Genomic DNA, 22,541 nt, shown 5'->3' with positions numbered 1-22,541 from the left:
AAGGTTAGCCGATGGTGTAGCCACACTTTGTAAATGGAGTCGGTATGTAAATTGGGTCGAGTTCTTTGAGTGGCAAACGCGTCGCGTCTGATTCAGCGGCAGTCACGTCGCGTTGAGGTTGTGACTGTCACATTCTCAGAACTGCTCCACCAACATGGACCCAGGCAATCTCGAGTACATCAACCAGCTGCTGGACAAGGACGTCGAGCTCAGAGAAGTAATTCCAAGCTAGCCTTCTGATGACCATCCGATACAATCTGGTATCTGATTTTCCAGAAAATTAAGGACCAGGTAACCGAATTTGACAAGAAAACACGCACCTTGTGCGGGATGTTGAACAAAATACATGCTACACCGTCTGACCAGAGTGAAGATTTACTCAATTGTATATTCTCATTTTTTTGGCACTCAATAAGCCCACTGCAGTGCCAGTTTTGTTGGATTCCGTCCGCCCAGTCCTCGAGAGCTGCCGCGAAACCACTGCTGCTCTCGCTGACTTGGTTCCCCCCAATCAATTCTGGCGATGGAAAGACATGTGGTCGATCTCCTTGCGCAACGCAGTGTTTGGCGCGACACTTGTAGAGTTCCTCCGCAGCGGTAGTTTACTGACCTTACCACGAGTTAGTGACGTGCTTGGAAGTGTGTCCTCCGCACACTCACTTGGTCATATGCACTCATGTTCTTGCTGATAGTCAAGGTCGAGTGGAAAGATAAATTCGCCCTCACAGCCGAAGACTATCTTCATGGCCTCATTACTTTGGTGAACGAACTGGTGAGCAGACATGCACAACGCCCATCGTCCTTCCAATATCCCGGTCAATTTGTCCTGTACCATTTCAGTCTCGTCTTGCTGTTAACGCAGTGACACTCGGCGACTATGAACAACCCATACGAATATCGATATTCGTTAAGGACCTATTCGCTGGATTTTCCATGGTCTGCTGATGCTTATCTCCAATATCACGCATCGATCTAATGTCTGCGCTCTAGCTCAATTTGAAAAACGATACTCTTCGACGCAGGTATGACAGTCTGAAATACGACATCAAAAAAATTGAAGAGGGTGAGATTGTTTCTGACTCGTCGTGGCGGATGTTGCTCACTCATTGTGCAGTTGTATATGACGTTTCTCTCAGGAAACTTGCACCCAGCCACCCCCATGACAAAGCACATGCACCTACTTAAGCTTAAGTTCAGTCTCGTTGTCGTATCCCACACCTATCTTCGGTGGCCAGCGTCTGCTATAGAGTTTTAAGTAATCTACGTAGCATAGCAACCGACTCAGAAGTTCAGACTCGAAACATGTACATAAGTAAACCTATTCAGTGCTCTGTACTCGATGTAGTTCTTGTTAGTATTCTCTTGACGAGGCAGGCTCGAACTTCGTTCGAAACGACTTCACGAGATCCACGTGGGGAAAGATCGAGATCAGTTCCAAATTCGCGGAGTTTGTACCAGAATACAACTGGAAGGCACTCGGACACAACTTGTCTCCGAACTTGTCATCCAACAAATCACATCCACCAAGTAAGGCACTTCTAAGTTACACCACTCCATGGCGAACAGACGAGGCGTTTCTAAGCGACCTGCAGCTTCTACAGAAGGTTGGCAATACCCGCTTGACTGACTCCGATTGGATTATTGAACGTGTTTCGGGCGATGCAGAGGTCGAGTGTTGGTCGCACGCAGCAACGTCGCTTTCTAGGCTGACAACAATGTACACAAATCCCGAAAAATCCGATACAATAGGCCGAGTAAATAGATTGCTTGCCGGGTGGCCGCCAGGGGATACCCTACCCGCGGAAGGCTACGACAGCGTGAAGAGTAACTTCAAAAAACTAATACCGGGTCTTCATGACATCAAAACCACGGCAGAAAAAGAGATAGTGTATGCAGTACTATTATGGGGACCACGCCGTCGATCTCAGGTGTTTTTGTCTGCAGGGCCATCGACGATGTGATTGAGCGCCTCGGGATTCTGGTTGCTTTGCGGAAAGCATCAGAGGCTATTCCTCCAGGTTCAAACTTATTCTGTGGATGCGTGATGGCATACTGACCTTTATCCCGTAGAGAAGCGAGTCAAGCGGCCTCGCGCACATTCACCATCTTCTGCACCGACTCCCGTCCTACCGGCCACAACTATTACAAGCCGTGCGGTATCGATAACTGTTCCGCCACGAAATTCTGTTGGTCCACAACCACAAATACCCTTTTCTCGCGAGCCAAGGGCACGAAGGGATGCACTTGCAAACCAATTGCCATTACAGGAGGGCAGGAAGGTGGCCTTCCATCCGCCTCAAAATACCAGCAAGACATCAGAAAGTGCTACTGGAGGTAAAGACGAAGAGTGGATCTTAGCAGTCGTTACAAAATGTATAAACCAAGACAGGAATCGGTGAATACTTTTTTTGTTCTCGATTTCTCTGGAACTAATCCACACTGCCCCGTAGATATGTGGTACAGGACCCGGAACCACAAGAAGACGGTCAACCTGGACAGTAAGTCGTGATTTCCAAACACAGCAGTGGAAATGCCGCATATTAATCCCGCCGACAGGTGTTACAACACAACACTGCGCGCCATAATTCCGCTACCCGACCCAAATGCGCCTCCAGACAGTGCTGCACATCTGAACGCATATCCGTCATTCACCGCCGGATCAACCGTCATGGCACTCTATCCAGATACCAGCTGTTTCTATCGCGCAGAGGTGGTTGCCAGCCCGAAAGATATGCAAGCAGTGGGTCGGGTAGGTCTTTCGATACTTTGCTGCGTCAGTAGGCAACTTGCAAACCAAGCACACCGATTTCAGACAGGGTCCTCCACAAAACATATGCCAATACCAATGTACAAGCTTCGGTTTGAGGATGACGACGATCAAGAGCACTACGTATCAGCCCAATCGGTAGTTGAATTCCCTCGCTTGACTTGATGCATTGATATTGTAATATACTTGAGTTATTCACTGCAAAATTCTAACCAACGGAATATAGTCCCATATGCATGCAGCAGAGTTCTACTTCCGATGGATAAACCTCATCGCAGAGTATTTCTTCGGATACGGGGAATCGAACCCCGAGCTACCGCGGACGGCTCATTGAGAGGCGGTAATGTTAGCCTTTACACCATATCCGATAGTGAATGCATGTGGTGTATCAAATATTTGCTATGATAGATTGCATCGGATGTTTCTGGGTCATTCGGCAACGGATGACGCGGGCGGGGTGCACTAGTGACGAAGTGATCTTTGCGTCGAGCACTCTCTAGAGCGCTCTTGCTTCTTCTGGATGGAGACCCTTTCTTGCTATAAACCCGTGCCCGACCACGATTAGGGACTGCAATTATCCTCTCTCAATCGTCTCGTCGGGGACCATGTCTATCGCTCGTCTCTTCTTCCGCGAAATGCGCCCTTTCTTCCACATGTTGGAGGAGCCTCTCGGTCGCTCTCCGGCATACATGCGCATGCCCCGATCCCTGTTTGAAGATCCATTCCTGCAATCAACCGCCGTTGTACCCGCTGTGGACGTTACGGAGGAGGGAGACAACTACGTGCTTGAGGCGGAGCTGCCAGGGGTGAAGAAGGAAAACGTCGAGGTCCGTATCGGCGAAGGTGGACGGAGTGTCATCATCGAGGGCAAGATCATCCGTCGCTCTGAGTCTACCACCCCGGAGACTGCGTCGGGGGCGGGGCCCCATTCGGGCACAGAGGGCATCGACTTGGAAACGACTGATGGTACGTGGCTTGTTACCCATGATTCATCGGAATGCTCATACTCTATACTCGCAGAGAAAGGAGTTGCACCACGGCCAGACCAGAATAAGCTTTCTGTTGAACGTTCTTTCACAGGGAGCACGTCATTCGCTCGCACAGTCTTTCTGCCACGCCAGATCGACCCTACCAAAGTTTCCGCGAAGTTAGTTGACGGTGTCCTTACCGTGACCGTACCGCGGGCGACGGAGGACGTCAGCAGTGTGCAGATCCCTATTCAGTGAAGCGTTGCATCGGCGTTCACATAGCATATTGTAATTCTCACATTCCACGGACATTCACCAATTGTATTTTACTACCTCGATGTCTTTGTACGAACCTACGTGCGTAGTTTAGCGTACGTCGAGGCCGCATCAGTAATTGAACATATCATTATGGTTGTCCTACTCTGTGTAAGGTTCTCTTCCCACGTCTTCGGTGGTTGTTGCTGTACCACGCGGTCGACGTTCTTGCCAGCTTGTCGATTTACCGCTGTGTGTCACTGCCGCCACACAACAAAACATTGTCTCCAGATCATCCGTGACAAAGGGACTTCTCTTGGATCTCTGCACTAAATGGCTGTAGGAATTGCCAGCATCCCCGGACAAGGACCACCCAGCTCTGACGATGCCGACATGGATGTCTACTCAGAGGATGAGGAAGTGGATCAACTGGACTCTGACCTTGACGAGGAGGAGGATATTCCCCTCGCGAATGGGAGCGTATCCTCGAACCGGTCGTGTACCATAGGCAGGAAGAGCGGGGAGCGGGTACCTGGGCACAGTCTCATACCTACGGAGCGTGTGGAGAGCATTATGCATGCGGACGGTATGTCCTGGCATTCATCTTGGGGTGCATGCTCACGGGTGGTTTTCGCGGTTAGGAAGTGGTGGGCATATGTCAAAAGAGGCCATGTTCATGCTTTCTGTCGCCACTGTGAGCCTGCTTTACTGTGCTGGAGTAGTCTATTCTTACACCTCCTCAGGAAGAGTTCATAAAGCGGCTTGCGGGGGCAGGGTATCACGAAGCTAGTTCTGAGAGGCGCTCCGTGGTGAACTACCACGACGTTGGTGAGTCCTACTACTCACTCTTGCAACGCATTCACGGACGAATGATTCCAAGCATTTGCAACGTCACAACGCCCTGAATTTATGTTCCTACAAGGTAACGCCCCGTTCACCCACCCATTTCGTCCTTATTCTCCAACGCTGGTCTACAGATACGATACCGACGCCAATCCCCCTCTCCGAGGCGATGCAACTTAGAGCCGCAAAGGAGAAGGAAATCCTCGAAGACAACCCCGCAATCTCAGTCACCCCTGTCCCTCTCCCGACCACCTTCATCCCCTCTGGACCTACCATTTCGCACCCAGGCGGCTCAAAGCCCAGGGCTCCCAGGATCCGCCAAACGAACGGCAAGGAGAAAACAAACGGGACCGCCACTGCGAGCGGGACGAAGCGGCAGCGCGACAGCAAGGGCCGGTGGAGCTTACCTGGGCAGGGCGGCGAGGATGGAGAGAGCGAGGCAGGAAGCGTAGGCGCGGGTGCGAGTGCGAGCGCGAGTGGGCGGCCAAGCAGAGTGCGGACGCGCCCGTTGAGAATCTCACAGGACGAGTCGCCGCAGGCGTATTCCGCTCCCCCTAATGGGAGAGCAGTACCTCAAAACGGGACCTCGCCTAACCGCAACCATGCACACGGCTTGACCGCGGAATATGCGGGGTGGGCAGGCATGCCCATGACCCCACCCCCGGCGCCTCAACCCGCACACGCGTCTGACATGGCGGACCCACGTCTAGCGCACCCCGACGGGCGATGGTCGCCTGGGCAGTACACTGGTCCTGCGAGCGGGTACCTCGAAGATCGGCGGGTACTGTTCGGAAGGGGTGGGATGGCGGGCAACCCTGGCAGAACGATCTACTCTGCTCAGCGTCCTCCTGCCCGATAATCTGCATACACTCCGCCTGGAATATGTTCATTCACTTGTACTCTTTAGAGTGATCCCCACCCTAACACCCTGTGTTCATAGCATGCGTGTAAGTCTTGGTCTCGCACCCCTTGGACTGGTGTCTTAACAATGGTTTCTGCAGATTCTGTACCGTTAAGGATTTACATCTACACGTCGTCGTAATCTCACGCAAAAAAATTGGCAGCTTGCGATTTCTGTCTAGCTGTTGTAGGGCTGAAAGCACCTGCACGTCAAATTACCCCGCTGTATGGTAAGTATTCACGATCGTAGTGCTTCAAAGCTTCACCTATGGGCCGCCTCCGAACCTTACTGAAGGTATGGGGTGCAATCCGAAGCCCCAAGTATCTCCGCATCTTGCTTATGATGCAATTGACCCTAAATGCATCCCGAGATACCTTCTCTTGCCAATCCCCGGAAACCGTCCGCTCGCTAGAAGAAATACGAGTGACGAGGTCAATGGGATCGAGCGGGTCCTCTATATCAACCTCGTCTTCACTATCTGCGTAAGTTCGTATATTTCATATCCTCCGGGACATGCCCGAGGTCTCTGCAACGATCCTCTTCTGCTGATCCAACTTCGGGTTCCCTCATGCCCTCCAGCAACACATTCTGACGGGAACATCTTCAGAACAAGCAAATGACAATAGTGATAGAAGATGCTCCGCACCTCCGCAGGCCGCTCCATCAACGTCACCTCGACCAAGAACTTCTTCCCCCCCGCATTCCGGACGATCACATCGTCAAGCAGGGTGAGCAGCTTGTACCTGTGCGCCGAGTCGCGGCCCGCGCGGATGTTGCCCACGACCTGGACCATGTCCGGCGCGGCGGCGCCGTTGCTGAACAGATCGCCGTGCGCGCGGCCGACGAAGGCAACCTTCACGAAGAAGCGCGGCGCGTCCGTCGCGGCGACGTGTGCATCTGCGATGCCGTTGGCGATACTTTGCTTCTGTGCGGAGGTGAAGGCAGATTCGTCGTGGTAAATGTAATAGACCGGCATTGTTGGGTATTGGGTATGTGGGGAGCGTGCTCAATGTAGCGAGGGGATAACGATGCTGAATTCGGGTATTTATGTGTTGTCGCTACGAAGACTGGTGACTTGGATCGGGGATCGCCAGGCTCGGACTATGTAAGATCCTGAGTAATTGCAACGGTGAAGGTGTCGCATGCCCGAAGGGGAGTTTAGCTGTGCATAGTCAATATCATACCAACGACCTGAGGTTCTCATTCCGCTCTAGGTTCAAATACTGTTCTGTCTGATTCACTGGTAGGTGCAAACGTGGGAATCCGCAGACTCACCAGCCGTTCCGTGCGATATAACTTGACATCGAAGTCAGTTTCGACTTCAAACTGAAGTGAGTCTAGAGGGACCCAACCACGATACAGTCAATCGGCTACGCTCTCCAAGTCTTCCTCAATGAATGGGGAACTTGCTCGTATTATTAGGAATATATCAATCCGTTCTTCCAGCTGGTCTAAGTCAAGACACACGGATAAAAGCTTGAAGCGAGAGCCAAATCGCGAGAAAGTAACCGGAGTGAAGCCGAGCTTGGCTCACTTCAACAGGTGGCAAGTGAGGTTGGGCAATGAGAACGAGAGGCAGCCACACTCGACGAACGACGTGAACCGAATCCGGTTGATTTCGAGCGGTGTGATACTCGTGAACTCCGAAAGTAAGCTCATTCGGAACGGTGGTGCGCAGGACAAGCTGAAGTAGTGGCCTATTTGAATACGCTCTGTTCTTGCAAGCTTCCTCGCGCACCTGGAGGGGAAGCGGCTAGTACCTGCCAGCCTGCCGTCCGAGAAGGGCCGTCCTCTGACCAGTGTATCGACCTGGAGTGCGGGAATTTCAAAGAGTTGCCCAAAGGATTCCAGCTACTTCAGAGTGCGGAGCTCAACCGTGTAGAACAGGTCGTAGCGCGTTCTGGGCAGCTGTGGGCGGTATGTGAGCTTACAGGCGAATAGCGTTGCCTGGTCGTGCGATCGATGATGCGATCAGAGAATTCACTTGGCATGACCGGTATACTGTGTTCCAGAGGGTCGAGTCTGACACGTCATGGAGACGACAGCATATACTGTATGTTGATTTCAGTCTACTGAATGCAAGGAAAGGTGGCTACGCACGGAGACGCCCCTAATGAGAGGGCCTGAGTCACAGATGGTGTCGAAGCTTCGCTGATCCTGAGCAGAGTTTCCAGCTTAGCACCCTGGCCGCCTCCCTATGCTGTGCGAGACCCTGTTGTCGAGAACAGGTAGATGAACTCACGGACAACTTACATATTTCTCCCCCTCCCAAAAACCTATGAAGATAGAGCTGAGGGGCTCTAAATTTAATATCATGGTTGGAGTCCAAGTCAACGAGGGACTTTTCACATATTTCCTCGAGAAGCAACGGGTAGATATTCCAAAAGTTGACAGAATTCTTAAAAACCGTGAAATCTCAGCCTTTCTTGAGCGAGTATCCACAATTCGTCGTATGAGCGGCGACCTTGGGATCAGCGGAGTCGGCTGCTCCGAAGACAACAGTCTACAAATACATTCAATCCAAGCGCTGCACTTCGGTACGTCAGCATTGCATGATTATGATAATTCCGGCTGTGCGGCCTGTGGAGTCATCCGCCTGGCGTGCTGATAGAGTCAATAAACCACCTTGTCAATCATCCGGGCCAAAAGATCGGAAAGCTTACCATCGTTGAACACCCGTTATCAGAAGCATGTCTCACTTTGAGATCTTGCTTATGAGTGCGCGCGCAGTGAACCAGCAGCCCCGGAACTACCAGATACCGGGAATGAGCCGGGTATGCACCTTGTTCTTGTACACGATATACTCGACTCCAGCCGTTGGGTCCACTTCGTGCATGTGCTCCTGGGAACGTATCGATAGAGTTAATGTTTCCTAGTATAAGCATGGGAGCGAGGACCTCCCGGGGGATCTTCAGCATGAACACGCCCGCCGTGACAGGCAGGGCAGCAAGCGGGATGTAGGTCCAGCACAGTACCGCGAAGACGAGCTGTTGGACGAGCATCCCGCTGTGGAATGCACAACAGTGAGATCGCGTCCCCATAAACGAGTACTCGTATGACGGACCAGTATATCGGATGGCGCATGCGATCATACGGACCCGTCTCAGCAGTACCGGATACCGACCCACGCCCTACATACATCTGCAAAATCTGCGGCTGCAGCTGTTTAAAGGCGGAAAACAGGAACGACCAGCACCACGCAGTTGCGAGCTGGGCAAAGACCTTGAGCACAGCGACGCTCGCTGCACCGAGTAGATAATCGGGCGGCGCACAGACGCGCCACCACGCCCACGAGGGAGGCCTTGCATCATTCATCAAGGAGCCGACGAGGTAGAGGACAGGTGGGAGATAGAAGGATAGCATGAGAAGGCAGCGCTCGAGGGGTCGGAGAGAGAAGGGCTTTGAGGGCCATGTGGAGTCTGCAAGCTGTTCAAGACGGACTTGGAGGACGAGGACGAAGGATATAGTGAGTTGGATCAGCAGCCAGCTGAAGAATCTGGCAAACGCTGCGCCTTCAAGCATAGTGCACAAATGTGAAAACAAGGCGAGGAGTTAGACTGGTGCACACTAGAACATCTAGTGGTAGAATTTCGAGTTCATCATCGCGCTCATCGAGGCTCTATGCTGCGGGTGAATGGTGGAAAGTCCGAGTCCGAGTGAGTATCAGCGGGCGGCAGTAAAGAAGGGTGCTCAGGGTCCGCACTTTCAGCCACCGACGCGTACACAAGCGTGACTTGACCGTGACAGTCAAGCGACACTTACTCTACTTTCATTGTAAGGACAAGATGAGCACAGTGCCAGTCACTCCCGGTGAGGAGAACCATGAGGGGAGCATTCTGCCTCCTTTTATCCGAGTTGTAGACCCTTCAATACGCGCCGCGCATGAGCGGAGCATGCCTACGCGCGAGGAGCGCAAGGAGAACCTCAACAATATTCTAGTTCCCTGCGACGCGGATTGCGGGAAAGTTTTACCGCGCAACGAGCTCAAGTTGTGTTCCAGGTGCAAGCAGGTACTTTGACTTTGACGCGTTGAGTGTGAAGTTCTCATATTCGCGTCTGCAGGCCAGATATTGCTCCCAGGTTTGTCAAAAAGTCGACTGGTGGGTCGCGTTGTATATATAGTCGCGTTTCTTCACTGCATTAGTTGTTTTCACAGGCGCGCCAGACACAAGGCCGAATGCGGCGAAGGCCCACCGAAAGACCTCACGCTCAAGCTCGCCGAACGCGCCCTCGCCGTTCCCAAGATCGTCGAATACCTCTGGATGATGTCTATCCTGACGCTCGAGCTCATCACCGACACCTCCAACGCAGCGCGCTTCGTCGTCAACATCCAATGCGACACCAAAGCTGCGGACCTCGCATCTTACGTTGAGCGCATGATGAGCGGCGCACGAGAGAGCGCGGAGAAGGCCCAGGTCGTGCTGCATGTCTCCAAGTCCGTGCGCGTGCCCCTCGCAGGCGCCCCTGCGCGCACGCAGAAAGCGGCTGCGGACGCTCGCGAGAAGTACACGAAGGACCACCGCGACGCCGATGGGCGGTACAGCCGGGACAACCCTGTTGTCACGTTCTTCTTCAGCTCGGAGGAGGACGCGACAGGCAAAGACGGCGCCATCTCCGTCTCGTATGTGATTCCGGCATGGGCCCTAGGTTATATGGCGTCGAACCCGAAGGAGACCCTCCGCTCTGCGGTGTTTGGCGACAGTGAGGTTGATATGAGCATGACGACCCTGCGCGAGTGAGTCGCTGAAGGCCGTATAGACGTCCCACGCTGATCATACTGTGATAGTGGACTGAACAACCTGATGCGGAATGACAAGCAGAACAAGCTCCGTCTACGAGGGGTGCGTATAGTTTTAATTGAGACATCGTATTCGCGTCCTGATGTCTTCGCTCAGTATCCAAGCGGCACCAAGCCGTCTCCGCAAGAGCAGTCAGAGCAGAGAAAGCCTGTCGTGGTCGTTGCGGAGGAGTGACTGTATTTTTTTCTTCCTCTTGTTGTCTTTCTGCTGGTATGTGAATCCCCTGGCCTCCGCGCAAATACTGTCTCATATGACATCGTTGCTTTCCACGAATTTTTGCCAATACAGATTCGCTTGCTCTCGAGTTTTCTCGTTTATTGTATAAACCATGCACGCCACCAGTGTGCCAGGAAGAATGTGTCATGTAATTTCCAGTAATATCGTACTTCTATACCACGCGCACCTGCTCACCTAGTTAACGCTGCACTATACTACTCGCGTTTGCAGTATAGTTCAGTCTCGACTTACAAACGTCCGCGCGAGCAGCCTCATCTAAGTATCACTGTCAAGTGGGAGTATGGCACAGCGTCCAGGGGCAGTTCATCGTTCGTTCGTAGCAATACCATTACTCGCTTGAAGTGTCTCTGCTTCACGGTAGCAGTAACCACAGCTCGAGCAATTTCACAAAGTTGGGCGTGCCCACACCGGTAACGGGGTCCCAGCCCGGCTGCGCATAGAAGCCCTCCGTGCCACACCCGGGGTTGGACCCGGCGACGATGTCGTTGAACGCCTGCATGAAGGGTTCCGTGTAGATCTTCGAGACGCACCAATCAGCCAGAAAATTCGTATATTGGGACGAACGAAGGGACGTACGGCGGGGTTGATGAACCCGATCGACTTCTTCCCGACGGCGAAGCGCGCGTCGTTGATCGCGGTAAGGATCGCGGCGGTGACGGGCGAAGATGCGGAGGTGCCGTACACCATGTAGTACTCGCCCTGTACGACGACCAGGTAGTTCGCACTGTTTCAGCAGCCGCATTAGCATGTCACCAAGTTCCAGGGAGTCGACAATGACTCGAGAGACGCACCCGTTCGCAGAGAGGTCTGGGAACGCACGGGACGTGCAGTTGTACGTGTCTGCGGGGTACCCGGGCGGATACTTGTTCAGGTAGTTCTTCACGGCTTTCTCTTGGTACTTGGGCAGCGGGAAGACGTTGGAGAAACCCCCGCCGGAGTAGATCACGGTCTCACATGCCTCCTCCGGTTGGTATACCTGCGCGCAAAGCTTGAGAACAAGAACTTATAATAAGGGAGGAATGACATGCAGTGTTTCCAGGAACAATCTGCGTTGCGCCGACACTCGTGATGTACGGGCACCCGCCGGGGAAACTGGGGTTGAACCGTGTCGCATACGGGTTGTAGGATAGCTCGCCATCGTCCGTGAGACATAGTCCGGCGTTCCCGACACCATCGTCTCCGGAAGAGTAGAGGACAGTTATTCCCATGAGACCGAGCTGGGGGAAGGGGGGAGCGTAGCTCAGCGCCCAACGAGTAGAGAAGATGACAGGAGATGCGCACCTTTGCATACTCGGCGCACTGGCGTTCCACGTACGCCGGCGTCAACTGCGCCTCGCTGTACCCGTACGACGTCGTGATGACATAGCTCTTGGGGATGGTCCCGCAAGCCTCCGGTCCTGCGAAATAGGATACTCGAGGATCATTCGGCATGGGGAGGTAGCTCCTTTACCTTGGTACCCGCCATATGGATCAGGGTATTCTGCGTCGTAGTCAAGGTTGCCTCCACCCTCAAATGTGCAGTATGAGCCATCGAGGGCATCGAGAAAGTTGTTGAATGAAGCCCCTAGAAAATCACAGTCGTGTGGTAATCAAATAGCTAAGCCACGCTCGGTACATACCCTCAACCATATCTCCGGTCTGGTAGAGATTGACGGACTGTTCAGGACCCAGGAGTCCCATGGCGTACTGCAAGTCAAGATTCGACTCGCCATTGAAGTAGAAGCCCGTATACACTGTTTGCAGGTAGCCTGATAGAATAACACGCTTAGGCGAGTTGTTCTCGACAAGAGCACATGGAACACTCACCACCATCAATACTGTACAAGATCGGTCGTTCGCCAACCTGGCTCACAGAGAACTCGTCAAAGAACTCATCGAGGTCGCTTGGAACATAGACGTTTGGCGTATACTCGACTTCCAGAAAAAAATTACATTAGCACACTATCACCTTCGCAAAGACAGTAGGATTGTTCACCAATCCCGATCGAATTGTTGTCAGCGACGGTGGGCTCGTAAATGAAGTTATAAAGAGCACGAAGGCAGTCCGGTATAATCTGCTCGTCACAATAGTTGACGTTGTTGAATACGCTCTAGACAAAAAGGCATGAGAGTTATTTGAAGTATATAAATTCGGACAGCACTGGGAGAACTGACTTTGGCTGTCCCAGTAGTCTTGGGGTAGATCGAACTGATATTCGCGATGCTGACGTTGGCGTTGACCTGCCGTGCAGAAATCCTCTTCTTGAGCTCCGGGTTCCTCTTCGGCTTGGCGTCAAAATGCAGAGTTGGCGTAATGAAGTCTACGTGCTTTGAGACGTCCTCTGGCAAGTGGTACATTCCCTCACAAGCAATGTGCTCCACGCCTTCACCAGAACCGTACTCGTACACGTAGTACTCGGTGCTCAGAAGGTGTTCTGCCTCTTCAATCGTCACGTTAACTTGGATCCACCCGCTGCCTGCGCTGAGGCGGACCCTAGGCGCGTCCACCCCGCTCTCGACGAGCCATCCGTGGACGGCGTCGACGGACTCGCTGGAAGGGCGAAACATCGAGGCAACCTTGGCAGGGCTCCATTGTTCGCCATAGTTGGGCGAGTCAGGATGCGACACATCGAGAAGGTAGGTCTCGATGTCAGCGAGGTTCTGCTGCACGAGACCGATGCGCAAGGGAAGAACAATACTTGGCTCAGCTCGGCGGACGGGTGTCCAACCGGAAGGGAGATAGCGACGAGACTCGTGAACAACTCGAGGAGCTAAAGCAGAGGTGCCTACTGCGAATAGACACGAAGCCTGTGCGAGAAGGCGGGGGGTGACCAACATCCTGGAGAACGACGCGCACCAAAACAAGATTCATCTTATGAGGGATTATTATGCATCTCAGGATGCTCTTCTGTTGCGTGTGACCCAGAGTTGTGAGGCTGCATTCGTGATCGTGCGCGCGAATGGAGCACACATGTGAGCAGCCAGAAAAGGAAGGTCAAGAAGAAGGTATCAGACAACCTCGGGAGTGGTTGTCTCATGAGCTCTGATGCGCTCGATAAGCTGTCAGAATGGAGTCATCTTTCTCTTACCTGGGCCATTCGAGACTTAGAGAAGGAGCAGAAATGCTGCGATTGCGCGGTGATCGCTGTTTCTACGTACCTATTCCACGTCAATCTTGGCGGATGAAGTCCGAACACATCCTTGGCACGGCGAGTAATCCCCATGCATGGCAATGGATCTCAATCAACTGTTTCGTCGGGCTCTCTTGGACAAGGCCTCAGGCCTCAGGGGGGTGCTCAAGACAAGTGGACTGATGGAAGCTCTTTCTCCACGTAAGAGATACTCATTATATTGTTCTGGACCAACATGTGATAGATCTATGACAACGACGCACCAACAAATGTCGGCGCAAGGCATGTTCCATCTTTTGTCCGGATTTTGTGCACACTCTTGGTGGCGGGGTCCACCCAAGCTGCCTCCCTTGTCTCGAGTGTGATAAACCCTGAGGTTAGAGATCCTCGTGTCAGCTACACACATCCGATAGTTGGGCGCCTGTGATAGGATGACGTACCGGGCTGGATGGTCTCAAAGATCTTCTTCTTCGGGTTCAATTGAGACAGCGGTGTCGCACCTGGATAGCAGGGACATCATTCAAATCCGTCCGAAAAGGTAACGCGCTACCGGTTGACTCACTCTCAAGCTCTGAACCCTCGAAATACACCCGTTCACCAGGTTTCGAGTTCGGTGGTGGCTCGATGAGCTCGACGCCTCCGTCCTTGCCATCTTTCGACGTTGCCTGCGTGTTCAGACGTAGACATCAGTGACTGTCGTAAATAAGTGAACGATGCTGCTCACCGCGAGGACCATGGCAAAACTTTTGATGCCACGCATACTCGCTGGCTTCAGGTTACACTGAAGTAACATTGCGTCACCTTTAACCTAGTGGATGAGTGCGAACTGGATCTACTCACGACACCAACAAGATATTTGTCTTGCATCTGCTCGATTGGAATGTATTTGACCAGTCCTGATACTACCGTTCGAGGACCAGTCTCCTCGCCAAAGTCGATTTGCTAGCAATCTGGTTGACATACGGTCCACGACCAAATGCCGACTCAAGGGAACATACCTCGACATACAGGCCATCTGCGTCAGGGTGTTTCTCGACTGCAGGATCGGTAAGTAATCGGCCTCCACGTGTCGAGAAAAAAAAGTGTCATACCGTGAACGATATGACCTACTCGGAGATCAATCATAGAGGGCACAGGCTCTCCCGATCCCTCCTCAGCAGCAGCCTTACTACCACCCGCACCCTTACTCTTACCTGCATCAGCGGCATCCGACGTCTTCTTCTCTTTCTTCTCCTTTTTTGAGGCCTTGCCAGAGTTCTCGCTAGCAGTAGGTTCTGCAACATTCACCTTCGCGACGGCGGGGGTCTCCTTCGCCTTCTCAGGCTTTCCTGCCTTCGCCTCTGTCACGGCGGGTTGCGCTTTCTTCTTCTCCTTGGGTGGGTCAGGCTTTCGCTCGGCCTTGGGAGCATTGTCGAGATCAAAGGTCACAACGGAGAACGCTGGAGCGAGTGCTTCTGCAGCCTTGCGAACGGACGGGAGGGATTGGACATGGTCAAAGTAGCGCGTCACCGCAGGGTGGGAGTAGTACTGAGCCGGTTGGAGCTGGGACTGTTCGCGCCTCACAATCAGCACCACTTCATGAAATTCAGAACCACAAAACGTACAAAGACTGGGTGCAGCGCACCGTATAGCGCCGCGTCTGCAACTGTGAAATAATTGCTCACGAGATACGTGCGCGGCGTGAGCTTCGCATCTAAATGCTGGTGAAAGTTTCGAAATCAGCTGCGACTCTCGGAGGACACCCATGCAAGCGTGCCATTCACCTTAAGATTTTCCGGTTTCACAACGTCGCCCTGCGCGACCTTCTCGATCCACTCTACCACTTCCGCCTGCTCCTTCTCCGACTTGCCGTAGTCCGGGCTGCCGTGCTCGGCGGCCCCGGCGACGAGCTTGCCCAACGGAGCGTGCAGCTTTGCGATGGCGGCTTGGGATGACATGGGCCTCCTTAGGATATCTACGAGCCGTCGAGTCAATCCCTGCAGGGAGGTCATCATAGCATATCGACCTTGGCACGTGCAGCGCGCAATCGATTCAGCGTCATTTTGAAAAATTTACACGCAGCAGCCGTCTGGAGAAAATATCCATGCAGTCTATTCCATACTACGACGACACAGACATACACTACAGGAGTACTGTTCTAATCCTCGTCCCCATCCTGTACGCTCGTCGTGAAGTTGTTCTCGACCTTTCTCTTCAAGAAATCTCCATATACAACCGGTTCGTAGATCTTCTGTACATTTGCGCGCGCCTTTTGCGCACTGGCGGGAGTGCTGGTGCCCTCCTGTAGGCGCAGTGCCGCCGGGAGCGGTTTGACCACCGCGTCAAAGTTGGGTTCGAAAAAGAACGGAATACTGCGCCAATGGTTAGCGTTCTCGGCTCGTTCTAGTAGCATGTAAAATACGTACGATACGCTGTAAGATTGCAGCGATTATTATTAGTGCAACCCGGGAAAACATTGATGGTTCACCCACCGATAATTTGGACTTGTGTGCAGGACTCGATGCAAGGTGCTCTTGTACAGCCCGTTGCTCCAGACCTCCCACACTGAAGGACAACGTTTGGAAGACTTCTTTATTGCGATAACCGGAGTACTCACTTTCACCTAAGTTGCATACCATGCAGCCGGGCATAGGATCGGCATTGATCCACATCCCGTCCTCGATGTGCTCTTCTGCACGAATATTGTTGGACTCTTTGATGAGCAAACCTTTTTGTCTCAGATATACCTGCAGGGCGCCGCGGGTGGGATCCGCGTAAAGAAATCTACAGATTGACGTGAGACAAGGTATAATCTCAGAGGAGTGCAACTCGCGTCAGGCATCCATAGTCTCTGCGCATAAGATACGTCAGATATCCCACAGGGATAATACCGGTACGCTTACTTATGTGCCCCGCAGGAGAATCCATCGTAATTAGTCGGAAGTGGGGGATATCCTGGACTTACATCGCGATAAATTCCAGAGAGAAAGTAAATATGCTGATGCGAACCTATTATGCGCATAACATAAAATGAATCGTCCACCTGAGACCTCAACTCAGCCCACTCTTCGGCTGTCAGGCCCAAGCCGTCTGCCATTCTGATAGACAGGACACGGTCAGTCGTGGTTAATGACGACAGTCGATGAGACATAGACGTACGCCTGCATGACAATCAACCCGAGGTGCTTCATCTTCTCGATCCACACTTCGTATTTCTCTCTGAAACCAGGAATAGATGGCCACTGGTTCTCGCCCCACAGCGGTCTCGTCTTGTCGGGATGCTCGACGGGTCGTAATAAATCGATCCCTTCATGGTTGTCCGCTTTTCCATTCGTCACATTCTCCGCAAGCCTCGCATATCCTGCACTGACAGTGATGGATCCTCGAACGCTGCAGTCGTAGACAGAGCGGCACTTACCTCGCGCCCCATCTTGGTACTTCAACGCGATCTTCTCCTTCTCCTTCTGTGGTAGCATGAAGAACTCCTGGGCTAGCCTGGTGAGCTCCTCTGGCTCTTCGGGACTGACGTATGCGGAGATATCGAGGTAAAAGAAGCCGTATTGCAGACATGCAGCGTGCAGAGCTGCCGCCGTGGAGATACGTCCCTTCCCATCGTGCGGGCTGAGATACGGTGCGAGACTTATGATCGGCAGCGTACTCAGCTTGGGATAATCTCTGGGGGCGAACGAAGACATGGCAACGTGGACTCCACAGAGGAACTGGCGGCTATATGTTGCTGCGCTCGGAGCACGATCCTGATCAGGTCCGCGAGCCGTTACCTCACGCTAACAAGTCCGCAAGTGGAAGCTTGAGTGGACGCGCGTGTCAAATGCTGCAAAGGGAAACATCAGATAAAATTCAAGTTTACATAGCAGACTCGGACGAACCTGTTTCTGGCTCGAGTCACGCGACGGCGACTCCGTCACGCGTCGCGTCACTCGCTGAGCGCGTCACGTCGAGCTGCGAGAAACGCCTCAGCCAAGCTCAGCCATGGTTCTGCGGCCGCGGGTAGTCCCTGCTGTCCGCCTCTTCTCCTCCTCCGCTTCCGCACACGGCCTGATCTCCAACATCGGCAGGCAACCCATCCGCTTTCCCCCCACCGTCACCCTCACCCCGACCCCCACCGCCGTCGATGTCACCGGTCCGCTAGGCACCACCTCCGTACCTACTATGCCCTACATGCGGTTCACCTTCCCCGCACCAGACACTCTCTCCGTCGCCGTAGAGGACGGCTCGGAAAAGAAGCAGCGCCAGATGTGGGGCACCACGCGCACCCTCATCGCGAATGCCATCGAGGGCATGACCTCCGGTTTTAGCGTCATGCTCTACCTCGTCGGCGTCGGGTACCGTGCCGCCCTCGAACCCGACCCCCGCGGTCCCGGCGAGGGTCGTAGCGGACAGCGGATCGCCATGAAGGTCGGATTCTCCCACTCTGTGTATGTGTCTGTGCCACCCAATATCAAGGCAGAGGTGCCTGCGCCAACGAAGATCTCGCTCTACTGCACGGACAAGCAGCTGTTGGGAAAATTCGCAGCACAAGTGAAGAGATGGAGACCACCAGAGCCCTACAAGGGCAAGGTGCGTTCACTGTCACTGAAACCATGGCCGGGGCGTGTTTCTCATCCGAGCTTTGTCGCAGGGAATCTACGTTGGAACTGAGCGGGTGCGGCTCAAGACCATGAAAAAGAAGTAGTGCTGCAGCCGTGCTTCATAACTACTTCCGCCGCGTGCTATATACTGCACCACGATTTCCTCGCCGTGCATTTCGAGATGCATCATCGTAGCAGGCTGGACAATGGGGAAATAATGTGGAACAAGATTAGGAAACCACCGTATGCGGTATCTTGATGTAGCGTAACTTACTACACTTGCAAAGGTAGTCCTGTCGTGTGGTACTGCACACTTCTTCTACACCGCTTGCCTGCCTCCCAGAGTCAATTGACTCGGTCACAACCCCGCCCTTGCCAGTCTGTGACACGAAGCTCTTGGAGTTCCAAGACTTGCCGCCAGCACATTACATCAAACTTTGTAGAAGGTGTCCTGGCGTAAGGGGCATACATACAAGAAAGACGTTCTTAAAAACATAAAGCAAATCCGGGTCCGACGATACCTAGCAATGACATCCCTTGTCCAAGAAATCTTCGCAACCATCACTTCAAGAAACTAGGAGAGCTCGCAAGCCGCCTCCCCGAACCGAAGCCACAAGCCACCCTGCAGCACGACACCGCTCAGCTAGTGTACATCGTGTCAGGGCAGTATACACATACCTGCACATACATAGTCAACTCGGACTTCGGGCGAATCTTCTCAACCGCCTTGCGGCCCGTGCTTGTCGCCCAGGAAGCCGGAGGGCGTGACTCGGTGGGCTGCGCGTCGGGAGCTAGCTCGATGTGGTCAAACGCCTGCAGCAGGCGCACCATGAAGAAGGACATCTCGTTGTATGCGAACTAGGGAATAATCGTCCACTCAATATATGTGAAAAAGGCATATGCACGACTGCTCACCTGCTGGCCTAGGCAGATTCGCGGCCCTGGGGGCCAGTGTTTGGATTCAAGTGAGAGAATGAGATGGTCGGTGAAATCATACCTGCATTGAAAGGCAGGAAGATGAAGGGATTCGGGACGAGGTACTTTGTAAGCCGGTCGTCCAAAAATCGGTCAGGATCGAACTGTGCGTCCGTTAGAACAAAACATAAAGCACCGTGTGTTGCAGCACACCTCATCTGCGTCAGGGCCCCATAGGTCCTTGTCCTTGTGCATGTTCATCACGATGTACATTCCTCTGAGTATAGACTACGTGTGAGCGCACGGTTGCTTCACCATATGCGTCATTGCTTACCTAGTGCCCTTCGGAATATAGAACGGCTTTCCGCCAGGCTCCAGCGGCGGCAGCGTCGTCGACTTAATGGGCGACCTGCGCCGCACGGAACTCACCCATCAGCCCATCCCGCGATACGCCCATGAAGAGCGTACCTTGCGTTCGCAGGCACCGAAGGGAAGATCCTCAGTGTTTCTAATCCGCGAATAGAGAGCGCCGAGGGACGTTATGGTCAGAAGCCGTGGGAAATAGTCGTCGGCGCGGAATGGAAGGTACTGAGGGATCCTAATACACACCGTTGATGACCGCTCGTAGATACTTCATCTCGCGCATGTCATCGAAATCCGGATAACGGGTCGGACCAACCTGCGCGAGAATCTCTGCCCTGAGGCGCTGAAGGACGGGCGGGTGCTCTGCGAGGAGGTACGTCATGAACGTAAGTGTGCCCGCGGTCTGCGTGTGTCGGGCTGTTAACCAGTGGATGAGAGCCAAGTGAGGTGCGCGTACAGTATCGCGACCAGCGAGGAGGATATTGAATGTCTCGTCGGAAATTACTCTCAAGTCTGCCGATTCAAGCTGGTCAGACGGGTCGTGGAGGCGAATTAGAAAATAAGTACCATCGGTAACATCCGTGAGCTCATCTAGCAGGGTGTGATGGGGTGCTTCAATGTCCTTGGAATCCTTTAGGTCCTTTTTCCTCCGCAACGCTTCCCGAATAATCGGGTCAGCGAACTCCCGTATGGTCTGCATGTCCTTTCTGCAGCACCAGATATTGAGTATAACATAGGGCGACGCATAACGCGCCGATGTACCTGGTCCTATCGCCAAAAATCTCAAAGAGTGGCCAAATTGGACTCATTCGACTGCGCTGTGCGAGACCATGTTGCACATTCATGAGTGCATTCGCAAACGCGTCCGCAGCGTGCGAGATATGCGCGGGGGCGCCGTGCACTGGTGGAATGACAGCATACAGCGAGTGCACGCACGAACCGAGAAGAAAATCCGTCGCGGAGTCAAGCGTGAAGCGAGAGACGAGGTCCTGGAAGTCGATCGCTGCACCACAGAGGGCGCGAGCGCGTGCAGCAGATATCGCCTCGTCGGCATGCCGCCCAAAAGTCTCAAAATCCGTGATGCGATCCCGGTTAAAGTATGGGCGAGTCATGGAGCGATGAAACCTACATATAGAGCAGCGTCAGAAAGGTGCTCGAGGTGTTTAACCAGAGGGGTGAAAGGTACTCGCTTCCACATTTCCCCGTCTGCGTTGAACACACCCGTGCCGAAGACGGACATGTTCTGACGCCTAGTTACCGCACCTGTGCGGTGTTCAGAACTGCCAACATGACGACTAATATCCAGAAGACATACCCTTCTCCCAGTTGTTGAATTCGGTGGCCAGGATAGTCTTGATATGAGTTGGATCGGAGGTCACAATCTAGGAAGAAAGTCAACCATAACCGAGTGACATTCTTGGCTGTCTACAGACTCTTTGTTCACCCATGATATTGATACTGAAAATCTTGCCAACCTGCTGCGTAAACTCCTGAAGCTCCTCAACTACAGAAGTAGAGTGTTCATGGCGATTAATGTGAGTTTGACAGCCGATAACGCTTACGAGGATAGCCGTCGCGCGCGGTCTTGACTCTGCGAAGGATGAAGTCCACATTTCCTGGCCAACGACCTCGTAAGGCGGGAACGCGCACAGCGCCCAGTGCACGGATTTCCCGCTCTTCGCGGAAATGCCTCCAGAGGGAACGGGCGAAGGCGAGAGCCGGGAGCGACGAGGTGCAGCTCAGGATTAAAATCCATTTGGTGATCTGTAGCCCAAGCAAGCCCTGCAGAAAGCCGAGCACGGTGTAGGTTGCGCATGGTGGTGACAACAGGCGTGAGATGACCCCCACAAGGTAAACCACACCGGGAGTAAACGTTTCCTGGATGGGTGTCGGCATGCCATTCGGATGTAGAGTACACTGGTCGAACACAGTTCAGACAGCTGCCTTAAGCTGCTTTACTATGGCCAACTTCGTTGGGGGTAAGATTAAGGATCCGCAGGACTCTCCAGGGCTCCTCGCGCTTCCTGCAATCTCTTGATATCCTGTGATCTCGCAAGCGCGAAGTGATGTCGAGTGTGTGGGAGAAGAAGGTCCGGGAATGGCACTCATGCAATCGCCGGACGAAACTCGTTCATTTTGAGGCAAAATCACCGTACGCCTGAATAAACGATGCGGCTTGCATGTGGATAACTGCCGTACAAAACATCGTCAGCGTATGCTTGGTCTCCCGGCGTCAATAGATATCCATAACGTCAAAAAGATCTCGCGGCTCTGTGGGCGTCCAGAAGCTGCATACTTCCTTGGATATGGAAGTTGTAATCAGAACTTGAATGCAAGTCGGTGCACCCACCCAGTCAGAGCTCGTAGTCCCGAGACAGCCAATGATATGATCCATAAGGGCCCGTTCGGCATCGAAACATTTGTGTCACGCAAACGCTTTTGCAACGCAAACACCCAGAAGCCGGAAATTCCCGAAAGTTCCGGCCAACCCGAGATTGTGACTGTCTGTGACTGATGGGTTGGGTTATCCCCTGCCGCCGAAATTCCCGCCTCACCGCCCTCAACGACGGCGACGAGCATGAGCATCTGAGAGCGCTGTCGTGTGGCACCCATCAGTACATAGAATACAGCAGCAATTGAAAAAGGAATGTTGTATTCTACGTATTCTATCATTGAATCAAAACATCTAAATCCACCTGCTCATCGGGGGCAACGACGAGCAAAGGCAGACGCACGACGAGCAGCGATTCCCGGTGCCCAACACGGTTGCCCGGAAATGGGGCGTGACAGCGGCAAGATCGGCCCGTTATGTGCA

At 53.2% G+C, this 22,541-nt stretch overlaps 12 protein-coding genes and 1 non-coding gene across 13 annotated transcripts; 6 read left to right on the top strand and 7 right to left on the bottom strand.

Annotated features, from left to right (window-relative positions):
- Positions 1-154: 154 nt before the first annotated feature.
- On the top strand, positions 155-1,185 carry SCP_0701060 (Translin-1; the record flags this gene model as incomplete). Its single annotated transcript, XM_027760036.1, has 7 exons — positions 155-217; positions 277-367; positions 427-639; positions 693-772; positions 841-936; positions 991-1,063; positions 1,115-1,185. The coding sequence occupies 7 exons, from the start codon at positions 155-157 to the stop codon at positions 1,183-1,185; spliced, it is 687 nt and encodes a 228-aa protein (XP_027615837.1).
- A 370-nt stretch (positions 1,186-1,555) lies between these two features.
- On the top strand, positions 1,556-2,932 carry SCP_0701050 (hypothetical protein; the record flags this gene model as incomplete). Its single annotated transcript, XM_027760035.1, has 7 exons — positions 1,556-1,604; positions 1,666-1,888; positions 1,945-2,018; positions 2,071-2,395; positions 2,451-2,498; positions 2,557-2,749; positions 2,813-2,932. 7 exons carry the CDS (start codon positions 1,556-1,558, stop codon positions 2,930-2,932), a joined length of 1,032 nt encoding a protein of 343 aa, XP_027615836.1.
- Positions 2,933-3,053: 121 nt separating this feature from the next.
- Positions 3,054-3,135, bottom strand: SCP_t0701040. The gene is given in 2 exon segments: positions 3,054-3,088; positions 3,099-3,135. It is a non-coding gene; the product is annotated as a tRNA-Glu (tRNA).
- A 237-nt stretch (positions 3,136-3,372) lies between these two features.
- SCP_0701030 (Heat shock protein) lies at positions 3,373-3,993 on the top strand (the record flags this gene model as incomplete). Its single annotated transcript, XM_027760034.1, has 2 exons — positions 3,373-3,733; positions 3,788-3,993. The coding sequence occupies 2 exons, from the start codon at positions 3,373-3,375 to the stop codon at positions 3,991-3,993; spliced, it is 567 nt and encodes a 188-aa protein (XP_027615835.1).
- Positions 3,994-4,323: 330 nt separating this feature from the next.
- Positions 4,324-5,692, top strand: SCP_0701020 (predicted protein; the record flags this gene model as incomplete). Its single annotated transcript, XM_027760033.1, has 5 exons — positions 4,324-4,576; positions 4,632-4,684; positions 4,734-4,818; positions 4,871-4,912; positions 4,968-5,692. The coding sequence occupies 5 exons, from the start codon at positions 4,324-4,326 to the stop codon at positions 5,690-5,692; spliced, it is 1,158 nt and encodes a 385-aa protein (XP_027615834.1).
- A 516-nt stretch (positions 5,693-6,208) lies between these two features.
- On the bottom strand, positions 6,209-6,710 carry SCP_0701010 (hypothetical protein; the record flags this gene model as incomplete). The annotated part of the gene is made up of 2 exons (XM_027760032.1): positions 6,209-6,322; positions 6,381-6,710. 2 exons carry the CDS (start codon positions 6,708-6,710, stop codon positions 6,209-6,211), a joined length of 444 nt encoding a protein of 147 aa, XP_027615833.1.
- A 1,580-nt stretch (positions 6,711-8,290) lies between these two features.
- On the bottom strand, positions 8,291-9,256 carry SCP_0701000 (hypothetical protein; the record flags this gene model as incomplete). The annotated part of the gene is made up of 3 exons (XM_027760031.1): positions 8,291-8,338; positions 8,398-8,740; positions 8,799-9,256. 3 exons carry the CDS (start codon positions 9,254-9,256, stop codon positions 8,291-8,293), a joined length of 849 nt encoding a protein of 282 aa, XP_027615832.1.
- Positions 9,257-9,519: 263 nt separating this feature from the next.
- On the top strand, positions 9,520-10,707 carry SCP_0700990 (hypothetical protein; the record flags this gene model as incomplete). The annotated part of the gene is made up of 5 exons (XM_027760030.1): positions 9,520-9,744; positions 9,797-9,834; positions 9,891-10,469; positions 10,521-10,575; positions 10,630-10,707. The coding sequence occupies 5 exons, from the start codon at positions 9,520-9,522 to the stop codon at positions 10,705-10,707; spliced, it is 975 nt and encodes a 324-aa protein (XP_027615831.1).
- A 415-nt stretch (positions 10,708-11,122) lies between these two features.
- Positions 11,123-13,587, bottom strand: SCP_0700980 (Aorsin; the record flags this gene model as incomplete). Its single annotated transcript, XM_027760029.1, has 10 exons — positions 11,123-11,287; positions 11,347-11,494; positions 11,562-11,746; positions 11,799-11,987; positions 12,052-12,167; positions 12,221-12,334; positions 12,390-12,518; positions 12,577-12,684; positions 12,746-12,860; positions 12,925-13,587. 10 exons carry the CDS (start codon positions 13,585-13,587, stop codon positions 11,123-11,125), a joined length of 1,932 nt encoding a protein of 643 aa, XP_027615830.1.
- Positions 13,588-14,126: 539 nt separating this feature from the next.
- Positions 14,127-15,817, bottom strand: SCP_0700970 (tRNA-aminoacylation cofactor arc1; the record flags this gene model as incomplete). Its single annotated transcript, XM_027760028.1, has 9 exons — positions 14,127-14,251; positions 14,321-14,380; positions 14,443-14,545; positions 14,605-14,661; positions 14,721-14,822; positions 14,879-14,916; positions 14,972-15,428; positions 15,485-15,580; positions 15,644-15,817. 9 exons carry the CDS (start codon positions 15,815-15,817, stop codon positions 14,127-14,129), a joined length of 1,212 nt encoding a protein of 403 aa, XP_027615829.1.
- A 200-nt stretch (positions 15,818-16,017) lies between these two features.
- On the bottom strand, positions 16,018-17,554 carry SCP_0700960 (2-oxoglutarate-Fe(II) type oxidoreductase; the record flags this gene model as incomplete). The annotated part of the gene is made up of 9 exons (XM_027760027.1): positions 16,018-16,231; positions 16,286-16,291; positions 16,352-16,424; positions 16,477-16,643; positions 16,693-16,710; positions 16,763-16,814; positions 16,869-16,957; positions 17,019-17,220; positions 17,278-17,554. 9 exons carry the CDS (start codon positions 17,552-17,554, stop codon positions 16,018-16,020), a joined length of 1,098 nt encoding a protein of 365 aa, XP_027615828.1.
- Positions 17,555-17,849: 295 nt separating this feature from the next.
- Positions 17,850-18,552, top strand: SCP_0700950 (Putative 54S ribosomal protein L6; the record flags this gene model as incomplete). The annotated part of the gene is made up of 2 exons (XM_027760026.1): positions 17,850-18,437; positions 18,499-18,552. The coding sequence occupies 2 exons, from the start codon at positions 17,850-17,852 to the stop codon at positions 18,550-18,552; spliced, it is 642 nt and encodes a 213-aa protein (XP_027615827.1).
- Positions 18,553-19,022: 470 nt separating this feature from the next.
- Positions 19,023-21,622, bottom strand: SCP_0700940 (Cytochrome P450 52A3-B; the record flags this gene model as incomplete). The annotated part of the gene is made up of 15 exons (XM_027760025.1): positions 19,023-19,070; positions 19,127-19,306; positions 19,364-19,389; positions 19,446-19,527; positions 19,577-19,640; positions 19,698-19,772; positions 19,832-19,871; positions 19,973-20,129; positions 20,184-20,239; positions 20,294-20,433; positions 20,489-20,851; positions 20,917-20,989; positions 21,042-21,108; positions 21,160-21,230; positions 21,289-21,622. 15 exons carry the CDS (start codon positions 21,620-21,622, stop codon positions 19,023-19,025), a joined length of 1,776 nt encoding a protein of 591 aa, XP_027615826.1.
- Positions 21,623-22,541: the final 919 nt, after the last annotated feature.

The sequence above is a fragment of the Sparassis crispa genome, assembly GCF_003851025.1.
Source record: "Sparassis crispa DNA, contig_000006F, whole genome shotgun sequence".
NCBI classification, from domain to species: domain Eukaryota; kingdom Fungi; phylum Basidiomycota; class Agaricomycetes; order Polyporales; family Sparassidaceae; genus Sparassis; species Sparassis crispa.
The sequence above is the reverse complement of the archived record's forward strand: the minus strand, read 5'-3'. Positions and strand labels throughout refer to the sequence as shown.